Source organism: Pempheris klunzingeri, chromosome 1 (assembly GCF_042242105.1).
Source record: "Pempheris klunzingeri isolate RE-2024b chromosome 1, fPemKlu1.hap1, whole genome shotgun sequence".
Lineage (NCBI taxonomy): Eukaryota > Metazoa > Chordata > Actinopteri > Acropomatiformes > Pempheridae > Pempheris > Pempheris klunzingeri.
The window spans coordinates 14,366,589-14,387,896 of NC_092012.1; the positions used below are offsets into that span (position 1 = coordinate 14,366,589).

The following is a 21,308-nucleotide window of genomic DNA, read 5'->3' on the forward strand; positions in this document are numbered from 1 at the left end:
TGCTACTCTGAAATCAAAAGGCCCTACCATCCTTTATCATTATTATCATTCCCTGTGAGTAGCAGCTAATGGGGTTGAAATCTTGTGATCTGATTTGTCCTTTTAAACAAGGTTTTTCTTGTCTCGTTCATTAACCAGGAGTGCCTCCTCTTCTTCTGCAGAGCCACGGCTATTTACACCTCAAAGCCACAGTATCCCCCTTTATATTGACTAATAAGTCATTTTCTGAGACAATGCATTGCCCATTTGATTCATAGCCCATACGTGGTGTTTCCCCCCTGTCTCTGGTCCTGCTGCTACACCATGTTATTACATGCTGAAACATGACCTCCTGGTTTATTGTCTGTTTGAGATGATCAGAATAATAAGTCAGAGCTGTCTACTCTGCTGCTCCTCCGCCTGTGATGTGTAGGTAGGTAGGCCTCCTTCCTTTGTTGTGTGCTACACTCATTTTTTTGTTATCCAAATGTGACATTGTAACGTGTATTGTGGTATTCTTATATACACACTATGTGTTTTTATATACAGTATAGATAAAAATACAAATAATTCTCTATAGATATATAAAGGTAGAAATATCTAAGTACACACCTGGTTTAAGTGGTGAGAATGAATTATATTTTTGCACTGGCTGTTTTTACCAGTATTGATCGGCGTCTGTGTTAATTGCTTTTCCCTCAGTCTTGATACGGTCAACAACACGAATACAATTAAAGGTTTTGCAATGTGTTTCACTCACTGATATCTGCACATAACAGTGCAGAAGGACCTCTCTTCCAGTCCCCGTCATCCATGCCTGAACACAGCCAAATGACAAATGAGCCACCCTGTGTGAAAGATGAATTTCAATCCACTACACCTGTGCCACCCCACCAAATGAAAGGACTGATTGCCTCCAATTGCATATTTAAAATGCTTAATTCCTCCATTAAGAAACCTATTTACATGAATTAGGGACAATTAGCATTTTCAGACCCACTTCAACTTTGTTCGCCCCCATCCATTAACATTTGAAAGTGTCGGCTGCCAGACACAAGAAAGCCCTTCCATCTGATTTGTGCTGACCCCCTATGATGGCTGGATGGACTTTTTTATCTGTACCACCTCACCAAAGAAGGGGGCTAGCCCGGGGTCAACAGTAAGTCACCTCATTATGGGTAATCAACAAAAGCCACTGAATGAAAGACAACAGAGTGAAGGGCAAAGGGATGTCTAATTCAGAAAAGCTGAGGTGCAGGTCCTCAACTTTGCAGACCTTTAGGGATATTACATTAATTTTATGTGCTAGAGCTCACGGATTGTCTGTCTTCTATTAGTATGTCGCACCCTGAACAGTCGAAAGAGAAGGAAAAATCTGTGGCCTCTAAACTGTCAGTAGTTAAGTGGAAATAATGAAGACAGAAGTTGATAAAAGAGGTGAAGATGAGTATCAGGCTATGCACCTGTCAGGTTTCTGAAGTTATTAGACCTTGTAGCTCAATTCAATCTACACAATGGAAAGCGAGGCCTTAGCAAAGACTGTTGTGTTGTGCACAGCCTTGAATATTTTCATTGGTCAGCAATTACAGCGTCTGATTCAAAGCGCTCAGACATCCCTAATATGAGCTTTTTGATGGAGAAAAGCTGTCATCTTCTAATGAAGATGACAGAGGATGTCTCACTCTCTGGGGAATTTATTAGAAAAAGGAGCCTCACATCATGTGAGTCATATGTAATGCTTTTTATTGCTGTAGTCACAGAGAGAGAGAGAGAGAGAGACAGAGCTTGTTTTGGTGATTATATTCACTCTTGAAAATATATTAATATCTCTTTGAGTTGAATAAATCCTCATGTGTTTATTCATATTTGTGTGTGTGTGTATGAGAGAGAGACAGAGAGAGAGAGAGAGCAGCCCAAATTGATGTTAATGTTGTCATGTTTGACTTGACGGATGAATGTGGTCTTAAATCTCTAACAAGTTGTTAAATATAATCAAATAAAGTTTAAAACCCTGCTAATACCTGCAAGACCCAACCTGACTTAACTTTACTGGTGCTGACAAATTGATCTGAAGCTATGAGGTATTTTTGCTTTATTTCATCCATTACTAGCAGTTTTTACTCAGATACCGCAGAAGTGCCGTAAAGAACACAACAGCATCTGGCAACAGTTATAAACCAGGTCTAAACAACAAAAACACACTCCTGTCCCGTCCTGCCAGTTTCTCCCTCTTTACACAGACGTCGACTCAGCTGTTGCTAACTCAGCTGCTGGCAGAACAACAATGTCCCTCCAATCCACGTCGGTACGTTTGATACAGATGGCGAGGTGGGATAATGACACAGCATTCTCACCTTGACAGTGTTGCCAGATGACAAACGATAATCTATCGTACCAAGGGCTAAAAATTATCGTATTTTGAGGAAAATTGTTAAACCCGTGTCATAACCACAGGAGCAAATAGGTGTAGATAATTTTACAAAAAACATATTTCAGCAACTTTTTGCCTACTAATCTACGCACATCCGCCATAGCTAGGATGCGTGCAAGAAGGTGTGAGTCCATAAGTCTATCAGTCTGGCAACTTTTGTAATAGCTTACTATTACAAAATAAAATCACAAGGCTGTAAGCCTGTTCATATTCTAAGTTAAGCTAATTAAATAAATAAATGCGCTTACTGTTGTATCCAAAACAATGCAAAACAAAAATTTGATGTACCTTGTTAACGAGTTGTTGACTCTTCATATTCAATTGAAATACCTGCTCGCACTGCAGTACCAAATGAGCGTCGAGCGGCACCCAGGAAGAGAATGACAGCTGTGCTGGAGGCACAAGAGTCACGTTCTGAACATGGACAACATCAACATGGCCTAAACCAAGCGCGATTGGCTGGAAAGCTGTCACGTGAGAGCAGATGTGAACACAGATGTAGGAACCGTGCTTTGCTATCCTGTTCATGTCGGGATAATGATTGTTATACATATGGTACCTTGAACAGGCTGTGTAGAACGGGCCAGTGACTGTTAACTCGCCAAGCTTACACAGGCTAATGGCCACACTCTTTCCCTCTTCCCGCTGGGCATTTGTGTATTGAATTGCATCACGTGACACATTTGCGTGCAGGCAGTTGGAAGAGTCACAGAGAATAAGAGAGAAAGAAGATTTGTCAGTCCTGTTGTAGTTTGGGTCAGGTAGCAGAGCTCTGTGTGCTATATACAGGAAGCTGCTATTATAAAAGACAGTTTTGGGTGTGAATGAATCATCAGATCAAAACAAATGGGTCACCCAAATTCCAATGATTCACTGTGAACATACAACTTAAATTCAGACCCTCGAGTTGATTAAACATTGAAATTTAGCGTAAAGACTGAATATGAAACATAAGTAGGCTGAAAATGCCAACCATCGACTCCATGCTATGTGCTGCAAGAGAACAGACAAACAATGGAAGTGGAAAGAGGGTTGTTTGCTGCTTAATACCTTCCTAAGAAAAAAATATATGCCATCTGGCCCAGAGTTTTGCTGGCTAGAGGTCGTTGCTCTTGAACTAACTTTGAGGAGCAAAGGGGAATGGCCTCTTCAGCAGTTCAAACATCAGTTAAGGAACAAGAGACAAACACTGAGATGGTTAACCCTCAAGTTTAAAAGAGCCTGCTCTGCTGCTCATGAGCCAATCAGCTGGTGAGGATGGAGTGGAAGTATCTACTCATGCTATCAGAGTATGTAAACACTGTCATATTATACCTGGCCTTCCTTGTGTCAGCTAGAGCCACTAGTGGTTTTTGTTTTGTTACCATCCTCTGTTCCTTTAAATCTTGATGGAGGTTGAAGGCGGTAACTAACCAACCCCTGTAGTGTGTCCACTGATTAGCTCAGTGACTAGATTATGTGCTGTGGTACATCCCTCTTCCACCACACCCTGCTTCCAACATGTCTTCCCAAGACTGAACTCCCCACAGAAAAACTTGAATGATGGACTCCAACACTGGTCACAGATCAGATTACATTACCTTACATTCTGTGATGTTATATTAAACTGCACAGTGGCTGTGCAACAGTAAGTAGTAATGTGATTCTTCAAAGATACCCTGTGGAGTTTTCACTGAAACCAAACACAGTCCTAAAATGTCAACATACGTACGTACATACATACAACGAGGATATGAGAAAAGATCATATGTGGCACATTCCAGTTTATACACAGGCTATGGAAAAATGTGTAGATATTCACTCTACCACATCTCCATGAGGTCATACATATGTACGAATGTTATTAGGCATGGAGGCACGTGTGTAGATACCTGTCCACCCCCAAGATATATTCTCTTGATTTGCTGCCATACAGTATGTCAGCTCACATTTTCCGATCTCTGGCTTCCCTTAGCTCCCCTTCCCGGTGTCTGCTCAACAATAGTTCCTTCATGACTCACTTAATATGACATACAGAGCAAATATGAAACACAGATTTCTCTGTCTGAATAGGCAACTTTAATCGATGTTTGTTTTTGCTCTTCCGCACCTGATTGTGCCACCAATTGTAAAAAAAAAGTCCTCATAGCTGACATGATATGTTAATGTTTCTGAACCAAGCTGCCAATCGTAAATCTAACTCTAGGTGGACGTTCTCCACGTAAATCTATCTTATGCATCTTCTGCTCCTCACCACTTGATCATCTGTGACTATTTCTGCTCTGCTGGCCACCATTTGCTTGGTCATTTATTTGCACTCTCAAAAATCTTCTCTTGGCCCTGCTGAGCTACACTTCTAGTTCTGATCGGTGTAGGGTCACTTTTGCCAACAATAATATGCTGTCAGAAAATAAACTCTATTTTGCTTCCTATTGTTGGTATTATTGGGAAGTGCAGTACTTTGTTTGGTGAGATAGAAACAGTTTTTTTGTGATTTTATGAATATGGATGAAGACTGACTGAGTGGGCTATTCACGCATGAAACAATTAAATTAGCCAGTTACTTGGAGAAAGTGTGGGAGATGAGGAAAAAGATCTTTTATCGGGACAAACTGTATACTTGTCTTTTTGGTGTAAAGCTCATTTGGATTTTTCCACATAAATATGTCTATACTGTTTTTGCGCATGTCTTATTGGAAAATGCATGTTCTGTAAAACAGCAGTGTCTAGTAATCCCGTGTTTGGTGGGCCAGATATTAACCACTATACTAACTTGTTAAAAAAATCAGATAAATGTACCTAACCCTAATTTTACTTTTGCCTGCACTTCTAGACCACTGGCAGCAGATGAAGCTGCTGAGTGTTGCTCCTCTAAAACACCTTGCAATCCCTCCAATATTTCAGGGCACACTAAAGGACAATCAAATGTCATCCTCTCACTGGATTTAGCGGCCTTATTGTACTCCCCTCCTGACAATCTCCCTCTAACATACTTCAGAACAAAATCTGTAACTTCCATAGTTTCCAACAATTCATGGCAATGTCTTTTTGTTTCCTTGCAGCCTCCTCATATGTTTACTAGGCTTGTTGTGCAGTTATATCATTAAATGAGATGCCTGAAGTAATTGGGCGCCAGTATCAATGCAGAGACATCTACACAAGCTCATGCTGTAATAAACACAATGCAGCCTGTTTGAATGCACCTATTGTCTGTATTGCAAGGACAAATCCTACGTACTATCATAATTGTGCTATTGATTATACATAACTCACTTTGTCTGATTATGATTACAATTTAATATTGACTTTCCACGTGCGATGAATTCACTCTCCCGGTGTCAGTCTTGTTGACTTGTATGATCTATGATTCATCAATACCATTGATTCTCCCAAAGTTCATCCATCCATATGTGACTGGCACATCACTATTTTACATAAAAAAGATTGAGGGGAGGCAATCTGCATGTCAGCAAAATGTCACCATAATTGAGCTTGGCTGATGTTATTGTCCCTTAACGAAGTTCTGACTGTTTTATAAACAGGGCTGGGACAAGAGGCATCAGTCACAAGGGAGACTGTTAACATTACCAAGGACAAGAGCATCTTGCATTAACAGGAGCTGCAGATGCTCCCTCATATGGAATTTTATGCACTGTGGTACTCTGATCTATCTATCTATCTATCTATCTATCTATCTATCTATCTATCTATCTGCTCATGTATTGCCTCGGACAGCAGAGTGATGGCAGGAGATGTGTTTACAGTTTACAGAACAAAAGGAGAACATGCTGCACTACAATAGCACACAAGAATGACAGCATACTGAGGCTAATTAGAAAAGGCCTGTCACTGATTACAGACACACTGAGGCGCTCTGTTTGTGTGTCTGTGCACACATTCCCCATGTGTGCCTTGCGTGGGTGCGAGGATATTCAGTCCACACACACTGCTGTATCTCTGGCAATTGCTCTGCTGGTGGACACCGCTGTGACAGTGGGCTGCCCTCGGAGGTCTCTGGATATCCAGTGTAAATCCAGCCCGGTGGAGCTGTGAAAAAAGCTAATAATATGTTATTGCAGTCTAGGTCCCCCTGTCGCCTCTCCATCAGAGCACCACTGTCACCTTACACATGGACCACAGTGTGATAATGGACAATAATGCGGAGTAGCTGAGAGTGAGAAGTCCAATCTGCCTCTTGAGTGGTAAAAGGGTTGGAGGAAAGAGCACCCCCATATGCTGTGTGAGAGCTCCTGACTCTGAGGCCATGTGTCATCCCATCATGAACCACTGGCCATCCCGTCCAATAGGTAAGCACGCTTTTGATTGATTATTGTCATATTTTATGAATCGTTAAGGTTCAGTCTTGACCACAAAAGGCCTGTGGGAGTTTTCTCTCTGCAAAACTTACTAATTGCATTCTTTTCCGCTGAGAAGTGAGGCTAACTTGTGGATACTACTCTACAGCTTTGTTTATGTTATTACAGTTTTTTTTTTCGGCCTCCAAATACATAAATCAGCTACACAGAGGACCATTGCCTAATTGTTTCATCATGATGTGTTTATTCATATTTAATGTATTTCTCTCCCCGCAAAAACATGGTCATTAGTAGAAGCTTCACAGCGAAATAAATACTCAGATTTGTTGTGAGAGTGTTTAAATCTCTCAAAGAGAATCTAAAATCATGTTATCAGTGGTGACTTCAGGCATGTTTGCAGTTGGTGAAGCACGACTGCGCATGAGAGCTATTGTTGTGCCTTCTTTGTTTAGAGTAAAGTTTTATAAAATAACCTTCAGAACATAAGTAACAAGTCCGTTTTCAAACCTAAACATATTAAATATGCTTCCTTTGATCAAGCAAATGTTTCTGGTTTTGCTTACAGTGAAACGTTTCCCTTCTTCAAGAAATAAAACATAACAAAACATAAGCAGCACCAGAGCAGTATATTTATACACACATAAACAAAGTGGTAGAACTTTCAGCCACACTGAGGCCTCTAGTGGCGGCTGAAGGCAACGTCCACACCGCTAAAGGTTGCCATGGTAGATGTATGTACATTACATGTAGGCATAGCATCTCGTGGGTGTAAAATTATCAAATAAAATCTTAAAAGCTCTGCATTCGTCTAATCTCTACACTTAAATGTGAGTATTGTTAATAAAATGTGTAAACAGTTTTCAGATGTCACACGAGCCTCATTCATCGATTCAAGTTAATAAGAGACAGTAAACTGCATAGAAACTCTTCTATTTGTAATTATTGTGATGTTGATAGGGCGCAGGGGGCATTTTATTTTCTGTCTGATGATTGAATTCCTGCCACTCTCCCGTGCTGAGTTGTATTTTGGTGCGTGACCATGGGCTTTGTGGTTCTCCGAGCCTCATGGGACCAATTCCCATTATTTACTTGACTGTGACCCCGTATCGTGACCCCTCAAGTCTCTCATTCTCCAGAAGCCTACTTTTAAATTGCCCATCTAATGGCAACCTGCATTTTTACTGAACTGTAATGAATGCTCCAATTACGCTGAAGGTGATGGAGGCGATTTTCCTATGATAGAGGGGGTGATTGGATCTCCCACACTCCATTTCACTATCTCGCTCCTCTTCAAGCATTCCCACAGACCTGTGGTCAGCACTAGCTGTTGGGAGGAAACTAAGCCTCCACTTGTGGTAATGCACCCTCTCAGTGCACTGCCAAGCCATGCACCAATGAGGTGACTACAAAATTAAGTGCTTGAAATAAATGAATTCATTCTGGCAGAAATGTGTCAAATGACCTTTCCGCTGCTCATTACACATGGTGCACATTACACCAGAGAAATGCTCCTGTTGTCTGGGCTCCTTTGTTTCCCCCCTCTTCTCTGCCTTGTCAAAGGGGAATGGTAATTAATTGAAATCATTTCCATGTGTAAGGTTGTGTAGATCCCTCCTCAAGGTGTGTCAATGGGTCGATAGATATTTGGAGTGTATAGTGGAGTCAGGTGATAAGAACTCCAGTCATACTGTGCTAAATGACTGCCAAAGCTCCATAAAACCAATTCAAGGGCAGAGGAGTTTGGGAGCAGGAAGTAACAGAAAGAGAGAGGGAGGCGAGGGGGGGGGGTGCATTGTCCCCAGCGGATGCTATTCTGACAGCAGTGACGGTGGTCACTATCCACAGAAATTGAAATGTTTTGGATCACTCAAGGCTGCGCACATTTTTCATTTTCCACCCTTTTTTCCCCTCTTATTAAAAGGTTGTTTGTGAGAACTGAACAGTCTCCTTCGAGGTGGTATCCTCCTGCTTGACTGAATGCGGGGCATTTCACCCAGCTCTGTGCACAAGAGAGGAGAGCTTATCCTAATGCAGAGGCTGCCTGTCTGCCTGCCAAGGAGAGATGTGGCTTTAAGAGGCCCATACATGGTGTTGATTAGTTTTACTGAGCGGGTATGCAGAGACCAATAAATTAAATATGAATAAATTAAAAATGTACTCTAGCAGAAAATTGCTTGGAAAACAACCACCTCCCCATTAAAATATGTATAGTAATGCCTTTTATGTGAAGTAACTTGGGATTAGATATCACTGTAAATTAACACGCCATCCAACCGTAGTCAAGAACTTTTCACTTTTAACAAGGAGTTATAAAAGAGGTATTTACTCCAGTGTGTTCAGTAATTAATTTGATATTCAAATGAGCTTACAGTATGTATTATAATTGCAAATATCCCAAATAAGTGTAGTTTTAAAAAGGGGTAGTGTCAACAAAGATTGATGAGGCTTGCTTTGAAATTGCCATCTGTTTCAAATGTTCACTTGAGGTGGGGTCCCCCCCCCCCCTCTCTTCTTCTGTGTAGATAGAGGCATCGTGGTTTCTCCCCACCATTTGGCCATATGTATCCGTTATTTTGTGTGTGTGTGTGTGTGTGTGTGTGTGTTGCGGGGGGAGAACTGTGGCACAGCAGCATAAATGAACACACACACACACAACACAAACATTGAAGGGGATCAGGAACATCAGCATGTGTGATGAGCTCCCACAGATAACGTCTCCGCAACATTTCCATGACATTGTAGCTGTGTTACCTCATTACCACAATGTCACAGCAGCAATGTGAGGATGTTGTGTTTGGGGTGAGGATGGAAGGGGGAGTGGGGTGGAGGGTGGAGTGGGAGTGGGAGTGGGAGGTGTGTGTGTGTGTGTGGGGGGGGTGTTCAGCTGCAGGTATCAGGCCTCCACAGATGAGCTGATTAATTAAAGGAAGCTCTATTAAGGTTATTGAGATGCACCCCCCCCTCCCCTCTCCAAGCAGCTCCTCAGTGGATAAAGGTGGATGGAGCAGAGGGGGGGCCAAGGAAGGGGAAGCATCCTTGCCTCTTTTGACATTAGCCCGCGTGCACCCACTTCACACCCCGTGACTCTCGCCACAAGTGCCTCTCTGCACCCCACCTTTGCAGGAGTGACACTCTCTTCAGGCTCCAAAATGGGGCTGCAGAGTTTTAATCCCTCCAGCCCGTCAACCCACCCACCCTTACTTCCATCTGTCAGGAGCACTGCTTGAGGAAAAAGGGGGGGTGGCTTGAGGGGGAGCAGGGGGCGCATCCCTTGTTCCATCCCGACGAATTTTCTAATTTCCTTTGCCTCCATGCTTTGTCCCAAATTCACGCCCCTAACCTATCCACCATACAGCCTCTAGTTGTGTCCCCCCCTCCCCTCCCACCGCTTTTCTCTGTTGTTTCGGCCAAAGGAGTAGAAGTAAGACTGGAGGCTCCTCTTATCTTGCAGCAATAGAAACTGACAGTATTTTAACAGCATCTGAGCGGACTGTCATCATACATAAAGACACTGATTCTTCCATATTTTCTTGATGTGTTTAAGTCTCTTTAAATTTGTTCCACCTTGAGGCAAGTACAAGCACTCCTATAATTTGCTGTAGGTCATATTCTGCTTGCACAAATCAATTTGAAGATTTTTTTTCTTGTTGTTTCCCTATAATTAATCAAGACACCGAGGACCATATGCTGAAATCCCATCTCCGCTCCTGACAAAAATTAGCCATACAGGGGGGTTGTCTGAACAGACTTTCAGTGCGGTAGTCTAGAGGGAAACGAGGTGTAACTAACTAGATTAATCATTGTTGTGTGTTTTTGTTCTTTATTTTTCAAATTATCTACCAACAGAATCACATGTTGTGAATAAGACAGCACCCAGAGGAAGCATGTCTTCAGCATTTACTTAGTCTGAATGGACCATCAAGACATAACCATACAGCATATCAATTAGTGACACATTGCATGGACATCACAGTTTTAATGGGCAGTGACTCAAGCAATCAATTGTAATTACACATCTTCATGCACAAAGGTAGGTAGGAAGCTTTAGGGATAGAACTCCCCTGTCAGATTAACTCAAAAAATGAATTCACTAACTTGCTACAGCTCCATCTGCTGTTTATACCAGTCTGAGTAAACCAAAGGCAAACACTATGTCAATAATGTAGCAGTAATGTTGCAGTCTTTTTGGCGAGCAGCTTTTATCAAGGATAATTCACATGCCGTTTGTTCGTTCTCATAGAACAAAATATTGTGAAAAACTATTTTGCATATCTACTCACTATGTTAAGAAACATCATCCGTGATCAGTATGTCTACCAGGACAGAGTTTGATACAGGTTAACATTCTGTTCTTTTAAGATAATTGCCTCTTCCCTGCAATGCAGAAATACCTTTTGAAAACAGTTCCGACAAATGCACACTACATTCACACATACACGCTAAAACACAGCGTCTGTGCATGAACACGGAGCCCCATTGTTGGCACTCATTCACTTCAAGATGCAAATGGGTGGATTTGAAATTCAGCCTCTGTGTGTTATGCTTGGCTACTTTAATGTTGTATCTATGCTGGGGATTATTCTCTCTACAGCGGAAAAACCTGTGCTTGAATGGCAGTGCCCTCAAAGTAGCTCCTACTGCTTTCAATGGCCTCCAAACGAGATTAGACCCGTGGCTGCCCCCAGTCCCAATCCTCTGCATTCAGATGGAGCGTAACCAGCCTGTGTGACAGTCTTTCTGTTTTGACACTGAGAGGGTGCAGTCACTGCATATAGGGCATTTTGGAATTGAGAGGTCAGAACAGAAAAAAGAAAATCCCTATTGCTAACTTTGGTGCTCGGAAATGATATCCAGTACCTGTGCTCTTTCTGAGAATTCTCCGCAGTCCAGCATGAAATAATAAAAATATGTTATGTTATATATATATGTTATTTTATTGAAAAGAAAACATGCAAAAATGATGAGCAGCTGTTTCATTATATTTGGCACATTTTAAGTCACTTTTTTTTGCTTTCGTTTTTACTACTCAGCTACTACGGCTGATTTAAAGACATCTTCAAGTTGTAATCACACATTTCTGACAAATTTCTAATTTTCAGGGAATCAATTTCTTTTTATAATTATGTCTCTGTTTGGATGCTGAAAGTATTCTCCGAGCAGATTATACGTCCCTGCTGACCTCTAGCCAATAATTACTTTTTCCCTATATAGTAATTTAACATTCACATTTTACACAAGAGATTTAATTATTTTCAAGTGGCTGTTATTTTCTATATGGAAAATGCATACATTTACAGTGTATATAAATAAAGAGTTGACACTAATAATAACTACATTAATAAATAACCGTTTTATTGAGGAATGAGCTGTTCTGTGCTCAAATCTCCTGGGAGGCTCTCTTTACTCGGCTAACTGTAGGTTGCTGCTTTAAAATAAAAGCCTTCAATCAGATGTCACCAGTAATGTCCCTCAAACTCATTTAATCACTGTGTTTGCTGGCGACTGTAACAAAACTGTGAGTTTGTATTTGGGCTGTTTGACGTTCTCAAACAGTTGGCTGTGTAAGAGTAAGAATTCCCCCTGAATCCCAATTAGGGGAACACTTCAGACCGGGGCACTTTCCTTTGGCACGATGTGCTGCAGAGGCCGGACCCTCGGCTGCACAGGTCTTGGACTTTCACACCTCCATATGAGGCCCATTTATTTGTCACTGCTGAGTCTCTGGTCACTGTCATAAATGTCTAAATTCACTGTCACTGTCATAAATGTGTAAATTCACAGTAGTTTCATTCACATCAGTGTTAAATCACAGAATTACATTAAATAAAAACAATGGCATTAAATAAAGTGTATAGCAAATAAAATCCACCTCTAGTTTAGTTTCTCTTTTGCCCACCCACTTGTGTGATCTCTCTCTCTCTCTCTCTCTTTCTCAAGTGATTTGGCTCATTGTTTAGTTTTACTGTAAATGAGTATTGGTCTTCGAGCAGGCTGGTGGTTTGTGGGGGCCAGTCCTAGTCTTAGTGGAGGTAGAGTGTCTCTGGTCGTTTGCCTTACTGAGGTCAGAGGCTGGCTTCTTTCCTGTACTGACCTCCCGAGGCCTTCGCTGCTTTGCACTCGGCTGTGTGCAGGATTTTGCACCGGCATGGGACTGCAGGGAAGATTCATATTCATCTTACATAACAGAATTAACTATCATATTCATTTAAAAACCAGCTGCATGGCTACACCTTTATTACCATATTCTCTAACAGCTAAATCTGGCACCATCTAGTGGTGATTGAATATAAAAGTTGGTATTCATGGAAATATGAAAGCTTAAAGGCAGTTTAATAAGAAACTTTGTTTAAAATCCAAAATGTACAACAGTATATATTTGTAGTTTGAAGATTTTGTCAAATTACAAACTACAAGTCATGTCTAATGCTACTGGAAATATAATTAAAACCTATAAATGAAGAATAAATTGTCCCAATAAGGATGTTCAACAAACCTGTGTGGTGGTTGGAGGAGGTGATCCCGGCATTTCAGAGCCGTTTTTGCGCTTGTCCTGTTGGAGGCTACCACCCCTCTCTTTAGTCTTTATTCCAAGATACAAGGATAACCCAAAGGGAAAGATGAGAGATCGATACGTGGATTCCATGACCATACATAATAGATAAGGGCAGACCTATAGAGTGGTAGTTTACTTTGAAATTCTGCTTTGTTTTGCTTTGTTTTTCACCTGTCTTTTGGCCAATATGACATTCAATTTCATAACTACCACCTGGATGTTGACATGAATGATATTTATACATCAGAAACTGATAAATAAAGTAGCTTTCAAGAGCACAAACACAAACATGGGCAAAATAATACAGTATAACTGGTCAATAACTGGTGCAATATCAAACCATTCACAGGTCATAAAGTACCTTTACAAACATTCTCCAAGGTTTCTTCCTCAAAGATGATATGGATGATATGCTTATTTTGGTTTTATCAGGACTACTTACCCTACTACCCGTGTTGGTGACTAAAAATCATCATAAGCATTATATTAATGGCCAAATTTTGTAAAAAAAAAAAAACAGCTTTGCTATAAGTGCTGAGGTATCTGCTACTCTTAAAAATTATCTGGGAGTCAAGAAAGCACATAGCAACTTGTAGCTGAGCTAAACACACATACGGTACCGGCTTGGTAGATGTGGCAGTTGTGCAAACGCTGCTGTCTCTCGCAGGGCCGAGCTTAGCGTGGCTCCTGCGGTTGCTGTCTGTTGTTGTTGTTGAAGCTGCCCTGGGGACCAGGGATGGGTCTATTGTGTCTTCGGAGGAGGTGAGGGACAAGACCTCCTGAGTCTGTGTTCCTATTGTGAACAATTTTAAATAACATCAACATCAAGTAACCTCTTTTTATTTGGTCCTCAGTATTCTACCCTATATGATAATCAAATGGCTTATATTCATATATTACAAATAGCTACTGGGTAGATTTGACTAATTCAACCTAATTTAGTAACTTTGGCATATCCAGCTGCATAGCAACAATACTAACACTTCATGCTATATTACCAGTTAACTCTCGCTGCTGAAATGGAACCGTCATGGTTGGTTAGACAACAAACAAATGTTTTTAAAATGAAAATTGTTTTGACTTTACTTAATTATTTACTTTCATACACTATTATCGCCTGCATAATGTTGTCTATTCAAATGATCAAATCATGACCTGGAGTAAGTTATTTAAATGAATCCTCATCACAGTCTTACCCTCTTCTTGTTCCAGGTGGTGACGCATCATCTCCAGCACATTGGACGGTATAGCTGGCACATTAGTGTCACCCTGTTGGACAAAGCACCCCATAAGACCTCCTTGTGTGACTCATTTGGTAAAGTTTATGAACGCAGCTGGAACAGTCAGTGCCTTACTGTGATCCAGGGGTTTTCTAATAGCTGATGAGCAGATATGCGGTACGCAGGGTCCACCTTCAGAAGGCAAGTCAATAGATTTTTTGCTGTTGAGACAGACTCAAGCCAATCGGTGAATTTGTTAGTAACATTCTCAACAGTAAAACTGAATGTGCACAATATTGAGTCCTGTCTGTCAAAGAAACAATATATTCCTTTGCTCTGTATCACAAACAATCATTTGCAGAGCTACTTTTATTATGTATTTATTATTAAGTGTCACCTGCATCACTGACTGTGGTCCAGGTGGGCTGAGTAAATCTGATTTCTTGCTTCATAATCTCCTCCAGTAGGTCTGTCTTTGTTTTGGACACAAAAGGAGGCTCCCCACAAAGCCTACAGGGACACACAGCTCAGACATGTGTATTCACAGTATGTATGTATGTACACTTGTATGTATGTATGTGTGCGTGTCCACTTACAACATGTACATAACAACTCCAACGCTCCACATATCACACCACTGGCTGTAACCACGACCGCTCATCATTTCAGGTGCTGAAATTCACATGCATACACAAATATATGGCTTTTCCTTGTCTGAGATGTTTCATAGTTTTATAAGCCTGTACATGCATACTGCATATCCACATCCTTTGGCAATTCTCAGGCGGACATGTAAGGTCTCCCGCCTGTTCAGACAGATTTCTAGCCGACTTGGCCCTGGTTGGACCGATCATAAAAGTTTATCTAATATGGGGTGGGTGTGATATGACACGACAAAATACAGTACGGTAGATACGATACGATACGATACGATACGATACGTTACGATGCGATGCGATGCGATGCGATGCGATGCGATGCGATACGATACCAAGTTTAATTTACACTTAGTAGCTAATCAGAGCAATGAAACGTGTTATGTAGCACTACTAAAATTGCTACCAGAGGCATTTTGGTCTGCACTCATTGATAAAGCCCTTGGAAATCAAATACGAATTGAAAGGTTCCAGACTAATTCAGATTTTCAAATTTGTCAGGCTACCGTAGCACCACTATTATTCAAACTCCACAGGGTACATTTACTTTATAACAAGTACAGATATAAAATGTACCTGATACATTTCTCATTTAAAAACATAATTACACTCACTGCTTACAAAACCCAACTGGGGTAACCCCCACTAGTTAGAACCAAAAAGACACTGCGGCAGATGGCAAGGCATGCTACTACAACACTCATTCCAACTTAAAGTTCTGTCACTGTGGTCATCTTTGTAGCCTACTAGCATGCTGTAGGAGTTAAAGGTGTCATACCCATATAGATCAGAGTCCCACAGGCCTCCGTCATTATGTTCTCAATCCCTACACCACCTGTCTGCACCGATAATCCAAAGTCTGTCACCTGGGTAGAGAGCAGCATTTAGGAAAAAGTTGATACAAATAAACATGATTTAGATGTGCTGCTAGAATTCATATTACATTCTTTTGCTTTGTCAGGAAAACAAGACTTGAGCACAAATTATGATCTTTGATGATTTATATGAATAGCTGTAGCTGTACAATCCACTTATTTAAAAAAAGTTGCGTCACATTATTACAAAAGCAAAACAATCCAGGGGAGGAGACTAACTCCTGGGAAACGAAAGTGACATGTGCTGTCCCATGACAACACGTTCTCACAACATGTACAGTGTGTGTAGGTGTGTGTGAGAGACAAAGAGAGAAAAACATAAGTGATGTTTATGCTGTGGTCTAAATTTCTTTTGGCTCACACACCAGATATCTGCTTAGGCTGGTTGGCTGTCAATGCAGACAACATGCTGTGCTCAGCTGGTCATTTGTTTAAAGATACAGTTGAGTCTTTCTTTGTAAAGGTGTACTATAAAGGAAGACCAGAGGGAGTCTGTCATAATGAGGTAGTATTTAAAGCCTTTACTAAATATAGGAGAAGCAGTGGGTGAGGAAAAAGTGGCCATCAGAGGCTTGTACTCAGTCAGACAATGGATAAGAAGCAGTGATGGAAAATTTCACAGTTTGTGTGACCATCTTACCTTGATATTAATCCTGCCATTATCGTCCTCATCGAGAGAATTTTTCACAAGGATGTTCTCAAGTTTTAAGTCCCGGTGCACTATGTCTGTAAGATGTGAGGAGGAAAACCTTTACACACATATAATGTGAAAACAGTTTTAACGAGGATGTATTTGACAGTTACATTTACAATTAGTTGTTGAAAATCACTACTCATATCAGATTTGTGAAAAGGGAGTTGCTCAAAATGATGAAACTGAGAATTATCATGCACCGTTTTGGTTTTATGGTCTGCAGCTTTGCTCAAATTTGACTGCGCAGTACTTAACTGCCAGCTTGACAGACAGCTTTTGGCTGTTTGAGGAAGACCGATATCTATGTTTGTCAAACTGCAAGCTCCTGATATCATATATGTTTGATCTGGCTCTCTCATCCCTGGTTTAAATGAAAACAAGACAACAAAGAATCAGTGGAGTCACAGAGAAGACTCACTGGGCGCAAACTAATCGTGGAACATCACCTCCGCCACTTCTCACTCATCACTAGAAACCTGCACTTTTTTTGTGTGTGTGTGTGTGTATCTGTAATCCTGGAGGTCAGGGACATAGACCCTTTCCAGGGATCCCAGAAAATACAACAAAGATCTTCACAGACATTCAACAACACTGCGTCACTTTTTATTCCATGAATATTAATGGAGACAAACTTTGCATTGATCCCCCTTCGGTGGGTTTTCAACATCAGAACCTTGGTTGTTTAGATAAAACAACCAAATGGCTTTTATGATTTTTTAAATGATTAGTTAACGAATAATTAATAATGATATGATACAATGTAATACAACAATACTCAAATCTGAAACTGTTAAAAGTGATAAACATGTGCCCATATATGTATGTATGTATGTTATTGGGGGTCAGGTGCCATGATAAACAAATAATTCCCTTGAAGGGCTGTCGTGGTCTAACAAAGTCTTGCAGTCACTGCTGCAGGCATTAATCTGCCCGTTGCCCTTGACAAAGACACTGGCCTCCTAACAGGAGTCGGTTTTCTGATTCTGTACTGTGGCTGCCCACTGCACCTGAAGAGTTACGATCGGTAAAGCAGAGGACAAATTTCCCCACAGGGATTAATAAAGACTAACTTAACTAAGCTTCATGGACTAGGCCAGTGGAACATGGCCATGTTTCGAAAATTCACCTTAGACAAAATATCCAAACACACGGCATCCAAAATCTGTTGAATATGATTTTTGTTTTCAGCCTATTTTGAAGAATTGGAGTGTGAGAACTGAAGAAAACGAATAAAGTATGTGATCATAGTTAAGTGCAACACGATTTGCTAATGCCAGTCACCAGAATGATCTATGTTTTGCTCACACTAACACAGTGATCTGTTTACCTTGCTTACAGTAGGCCAGGCTGAAGGGCCTCGTTAACAAAACTTGGTGGAGTGAGAGAAGGCAGGTAGAAAAATACAATTTGCCCAGGGCAGTCACCGCACTGTTTGAAGCAACCAATTATAAAACGCAACAGTGTTGATGGTGTGTGAAAGGTAAGTTAGACCAACTGGTGCGCACAAAACAAACACGTGAAAATGCTCTTTTCCCCTCATCTTAAGGTATTTTTTTGCTCAATAATTCCTGTTTTTCCTAATTGCCCGCTGGCAGCTGAACTCTCAATTTCATATTCATAAATGTCTTTATTTAATAATTTTACACACTTCAAATAACAATTACCCATTTTAAAATACACTCATTTGTTTTGCATTTCTTTCGGTTATTTAAAAATACAGATAAGATGAAATTGCATCATCATCATTCAAAGCACAGCTGAGCCAAAGCACAGCTAAAAGTCTAACTGCAGAAAGTGACAAACCACACATGATGCTGACAAAGAACAGAAAAAATCTGATGATTTGAGAAAAGCCAAACAAATCTAAGATTCTGGACTTTCAGGATTGATCATCTGACACTAGAGTTTGCCTCATTAGCATCATTGGTCTCTGTAGAGGTGAAACAAAAAACCAGCACAGAGGGACTCTCCATGCGAAAAACACACCTACTAATCAGTATTGCTCCCTAGCTTGTTGTAAATTAGTCATTAGCCACATGTAATGATGCCTCATTGCCAGGCAATGTCCTAAATTACCTCTAACCACAGATTTCATCATTAAAAGGGGAAACTGAATTTCCAAATAAAACACATAGATTTAATTAAAATGTTTATTATGTTTTTTTTTCCCCTGTGGAAGTTGTTTATTATTGCTCTTTTATCAGTATGAGCCATGCTTCTATAATGACTAAAAACCATAATCACAAGCAATCTCACATCATTGAGGGCGACACAATTAGAGTGTGATAATGGCACTGTGGCACTTTTATAACTAAGGCACATTTTATTCAAAGCACAGTCTGATCCAGGCCTTAGGTGTTTTCCTGATTCCACATGTGTTCACCTTAATTTAAAAATATAAAATGCTCAAACTTACAACAAACTGAATTGTTGTTTCACTTGTCTTCTGGTTCTACATTACATGTCTGTTGCAATAGTAACCCCACCTGTAAACACTTCAGTGAACACGCCACACGTGCACATCTGCATCACCATAGCGAGTTGAGGACTCCAGTCACTGGATGTCATCACAAACTACACTACAGTTAGTGTTAAGGTGATTTTAATATCAGTCTGTGGAATGGCATTACCTCTTTTGTGAAGGTAGACAACGGCGTCAGCTAAGCTACAGATGATATGCCTCGTCTCGTCCTCTGTAAAGAACTTTTTCCGCTGCAACAGCTGCTTCAGTTCACCTCCAACACACAGCTCAGTAACCAAATAAGTCATCTAGAAACGAGCAGAAAAAAATGCATCTCCCCATAGAGCCAGTTTCTGTGTGTTTTATCAGTTTTAATACTTATGCAGAGACACACAGTAATAAGAGATGCACGTGCATTACACATAACCCACTCTCTTATTGGGCTCGAGGTTGTTACATACAGGACAGCAGTGCTCACCTTTGCCGTGTCGTAGACTTCCCGGAGATGTATTATGTGAGCATGATTCACTTGTCTGAGGATGTTTATTTCGTGCCCCAGCATCTGGACTTTCGAACTTCCTGCCTGAAGTGACAGAAAGTCAAGTCATGGCTGAGTTTCAGAGTGCTTATGGCTGTTTCTTTCTATGCAAACACTAAAATCTCTTATTAGTGCAACTTTTTAACACATTAAAAAAACAGGCTTCCCACTGGAATGCAGAAAATGCACTTACCGCTGGTCTGCACACCTCCTTAATAGCCCATTTTGTCTGTGTCTCAATGTGGGTGGCTTCATAAACAACTCCAAAGCTACCTTGACCCAATTTCCTTCCAAATTTATATATTTCCTATGGGGATAAGAAAGAAAGCATTAATAAATTTGTAATCTACACCTGCTCACTGTCTTTCAGAGACAGCAGAGGATTTCCCTTGAGCTTGTGTTTAAGACTTTAGGATCATTTCACTGTTTTGGATTACAAAAACATTATGTCTCAGCTCAAGACCTGGATACTGAAGTACATCCTAATTTCAAGCTCTCTGAAAAAACGGAACATTTTCGGGTCTCTGGAGGTGCAGAATATAGTATTTCTAATCAAGTTACAAATGATTAAGTTGCTGCTGCAGTTCGTTCAATCTCAGGTCTAATTAACTTGATCATTATCTGTGTGCATGCAAGGCTGAGCACTGGCTGCTTCGGATTTGGCAAAGGGAGCAGTCAAATTCCCCAATGAAGAGGGGCTATACAGCAGCAAAGTGAAGTTTGATCTTCTTCTGGTGTAGATACAGTGTACTGTAGAGATCGCCGGTGAATGTGTGTGACTTTGCAGTGGAATCATGTGTTGAAGCTCTCCATACCCTGAGGTCAGCGTCATCCTCCAGGCGAATTAAAGGCGCTTTCCTCTCCAATGTGTCCCTGCTGGTCCATGGGGACACCATGTTCATGCCTAATCCACTAACATCTGTTTGTGTCATCTAGAGATGGAGGGAGAGAGCAGTCATTATCTCTTTGAGATTCCTTGTCTAACATGGGATAATAGGGCTGTCCGCGGCAAAGGAATTCCAACAGACTAATAATGACTGCATTTCTCTGAGAAATCAATTAGTTATTTTCATAGAAAAATATGCGAAATCATTTTTCCAATACAGATTATTATTACAGATGAATGTAGCCATGACTAATTGTTGCTTCTTTTTTTTTTTTTTTAAAAACTTCGGTATGTCAGTATTTCAAATTATAATATTACAAACTTCTAAAAAAATACACAAATACTTAAAAACACAAGTCATCATCACTGCTTGGTTCAAAATATGTAACAAAATATCTTTAATTGAAGCCTATTTTACCAGTATTTTTTATCACTGGTTTATGATGAAAGTGCTGAGCCTATATTAAGCCTATATTAACTTTGAGCACAATTTACCCTGCTGGAGAAAACAGTATCTAAGGGCAAATTAAATGTAAAGCAGTTATCAAGTGATGACTGAGAGCGATGAAGTGGATCCACCACATGCACAGCAATTAATTATTAACAAGGAAGCAGTGTCTTTAACCTCTTCACTCTGACGCATTATTCTAGCCCTGACAGGGCTCTCATAACAGGCCTGTCTCTCCCATTATCTCCTGTCTATTTTCCAATCGAAACGAT

At 40.6% G+C, this 21,308-nt stretch overlaps 1 protein-coding gene across 1 annotated transcript; it reads right to left on the minus strand.

Moving 5' to 3' along the window:
- Nucleotides 1-12,664: 12,664 nt before the first annotated feature.
- stk33 (serine/threonine kinase 33) lies at nt 12,665-20,634 on the minus strand. Its single transcript, XM_070832043.1, has 13 exons — nt 20,518-20,634; nt 19,896-20,009; nt 19,643-19,747; nt 19,334-19,472; nt 16,650-16,735; nt 15,913-16,000; nt 15,075-15,150; nt 14,876-14,988; nt 14,614-14,699; nt 14,455-14,527; nt 13,879-14,051; nt 13,199-13,285; nt 12,665-12,856 (listed from the first exon to the last, which is right to left on the minus strand). Exons 1-13 carry the CDS (start codon nt 20,632-20,634, stop codon nt 12,665-12,667), a joined length of 1,449 nt encoding a protein of 482 aa, XP_070688144.1.
- Between the last annotated feature and the right edge of the window lie 674 nt (nt 20,635-21,308).

Excerpts from the sequence above, each read along its gene's own strand:
- stk33 (XM_070832043.1), bottom strand. The coding sequence starts at position 20,634 with ATGACACAAACAGATGTTAGTGGATTAGGCATGAACATGGTGTCCCCA. Across the intron at positions 20,010-20,517 it reads AGGATGACGCTGACCTCAGG|GAAATATATAAATTTGGAAG; the intron begins GTATGGAGAGCT and ends TTATCCCCATAG. Across the intron at positions 19,748-19,895 it reads AGGAGGTGTGCAGACCAGCG|GCAGGAAGTTCGAAAGTCCA; the intron begins GTAAGTGCATTT and ends CTGTCACTTCAG.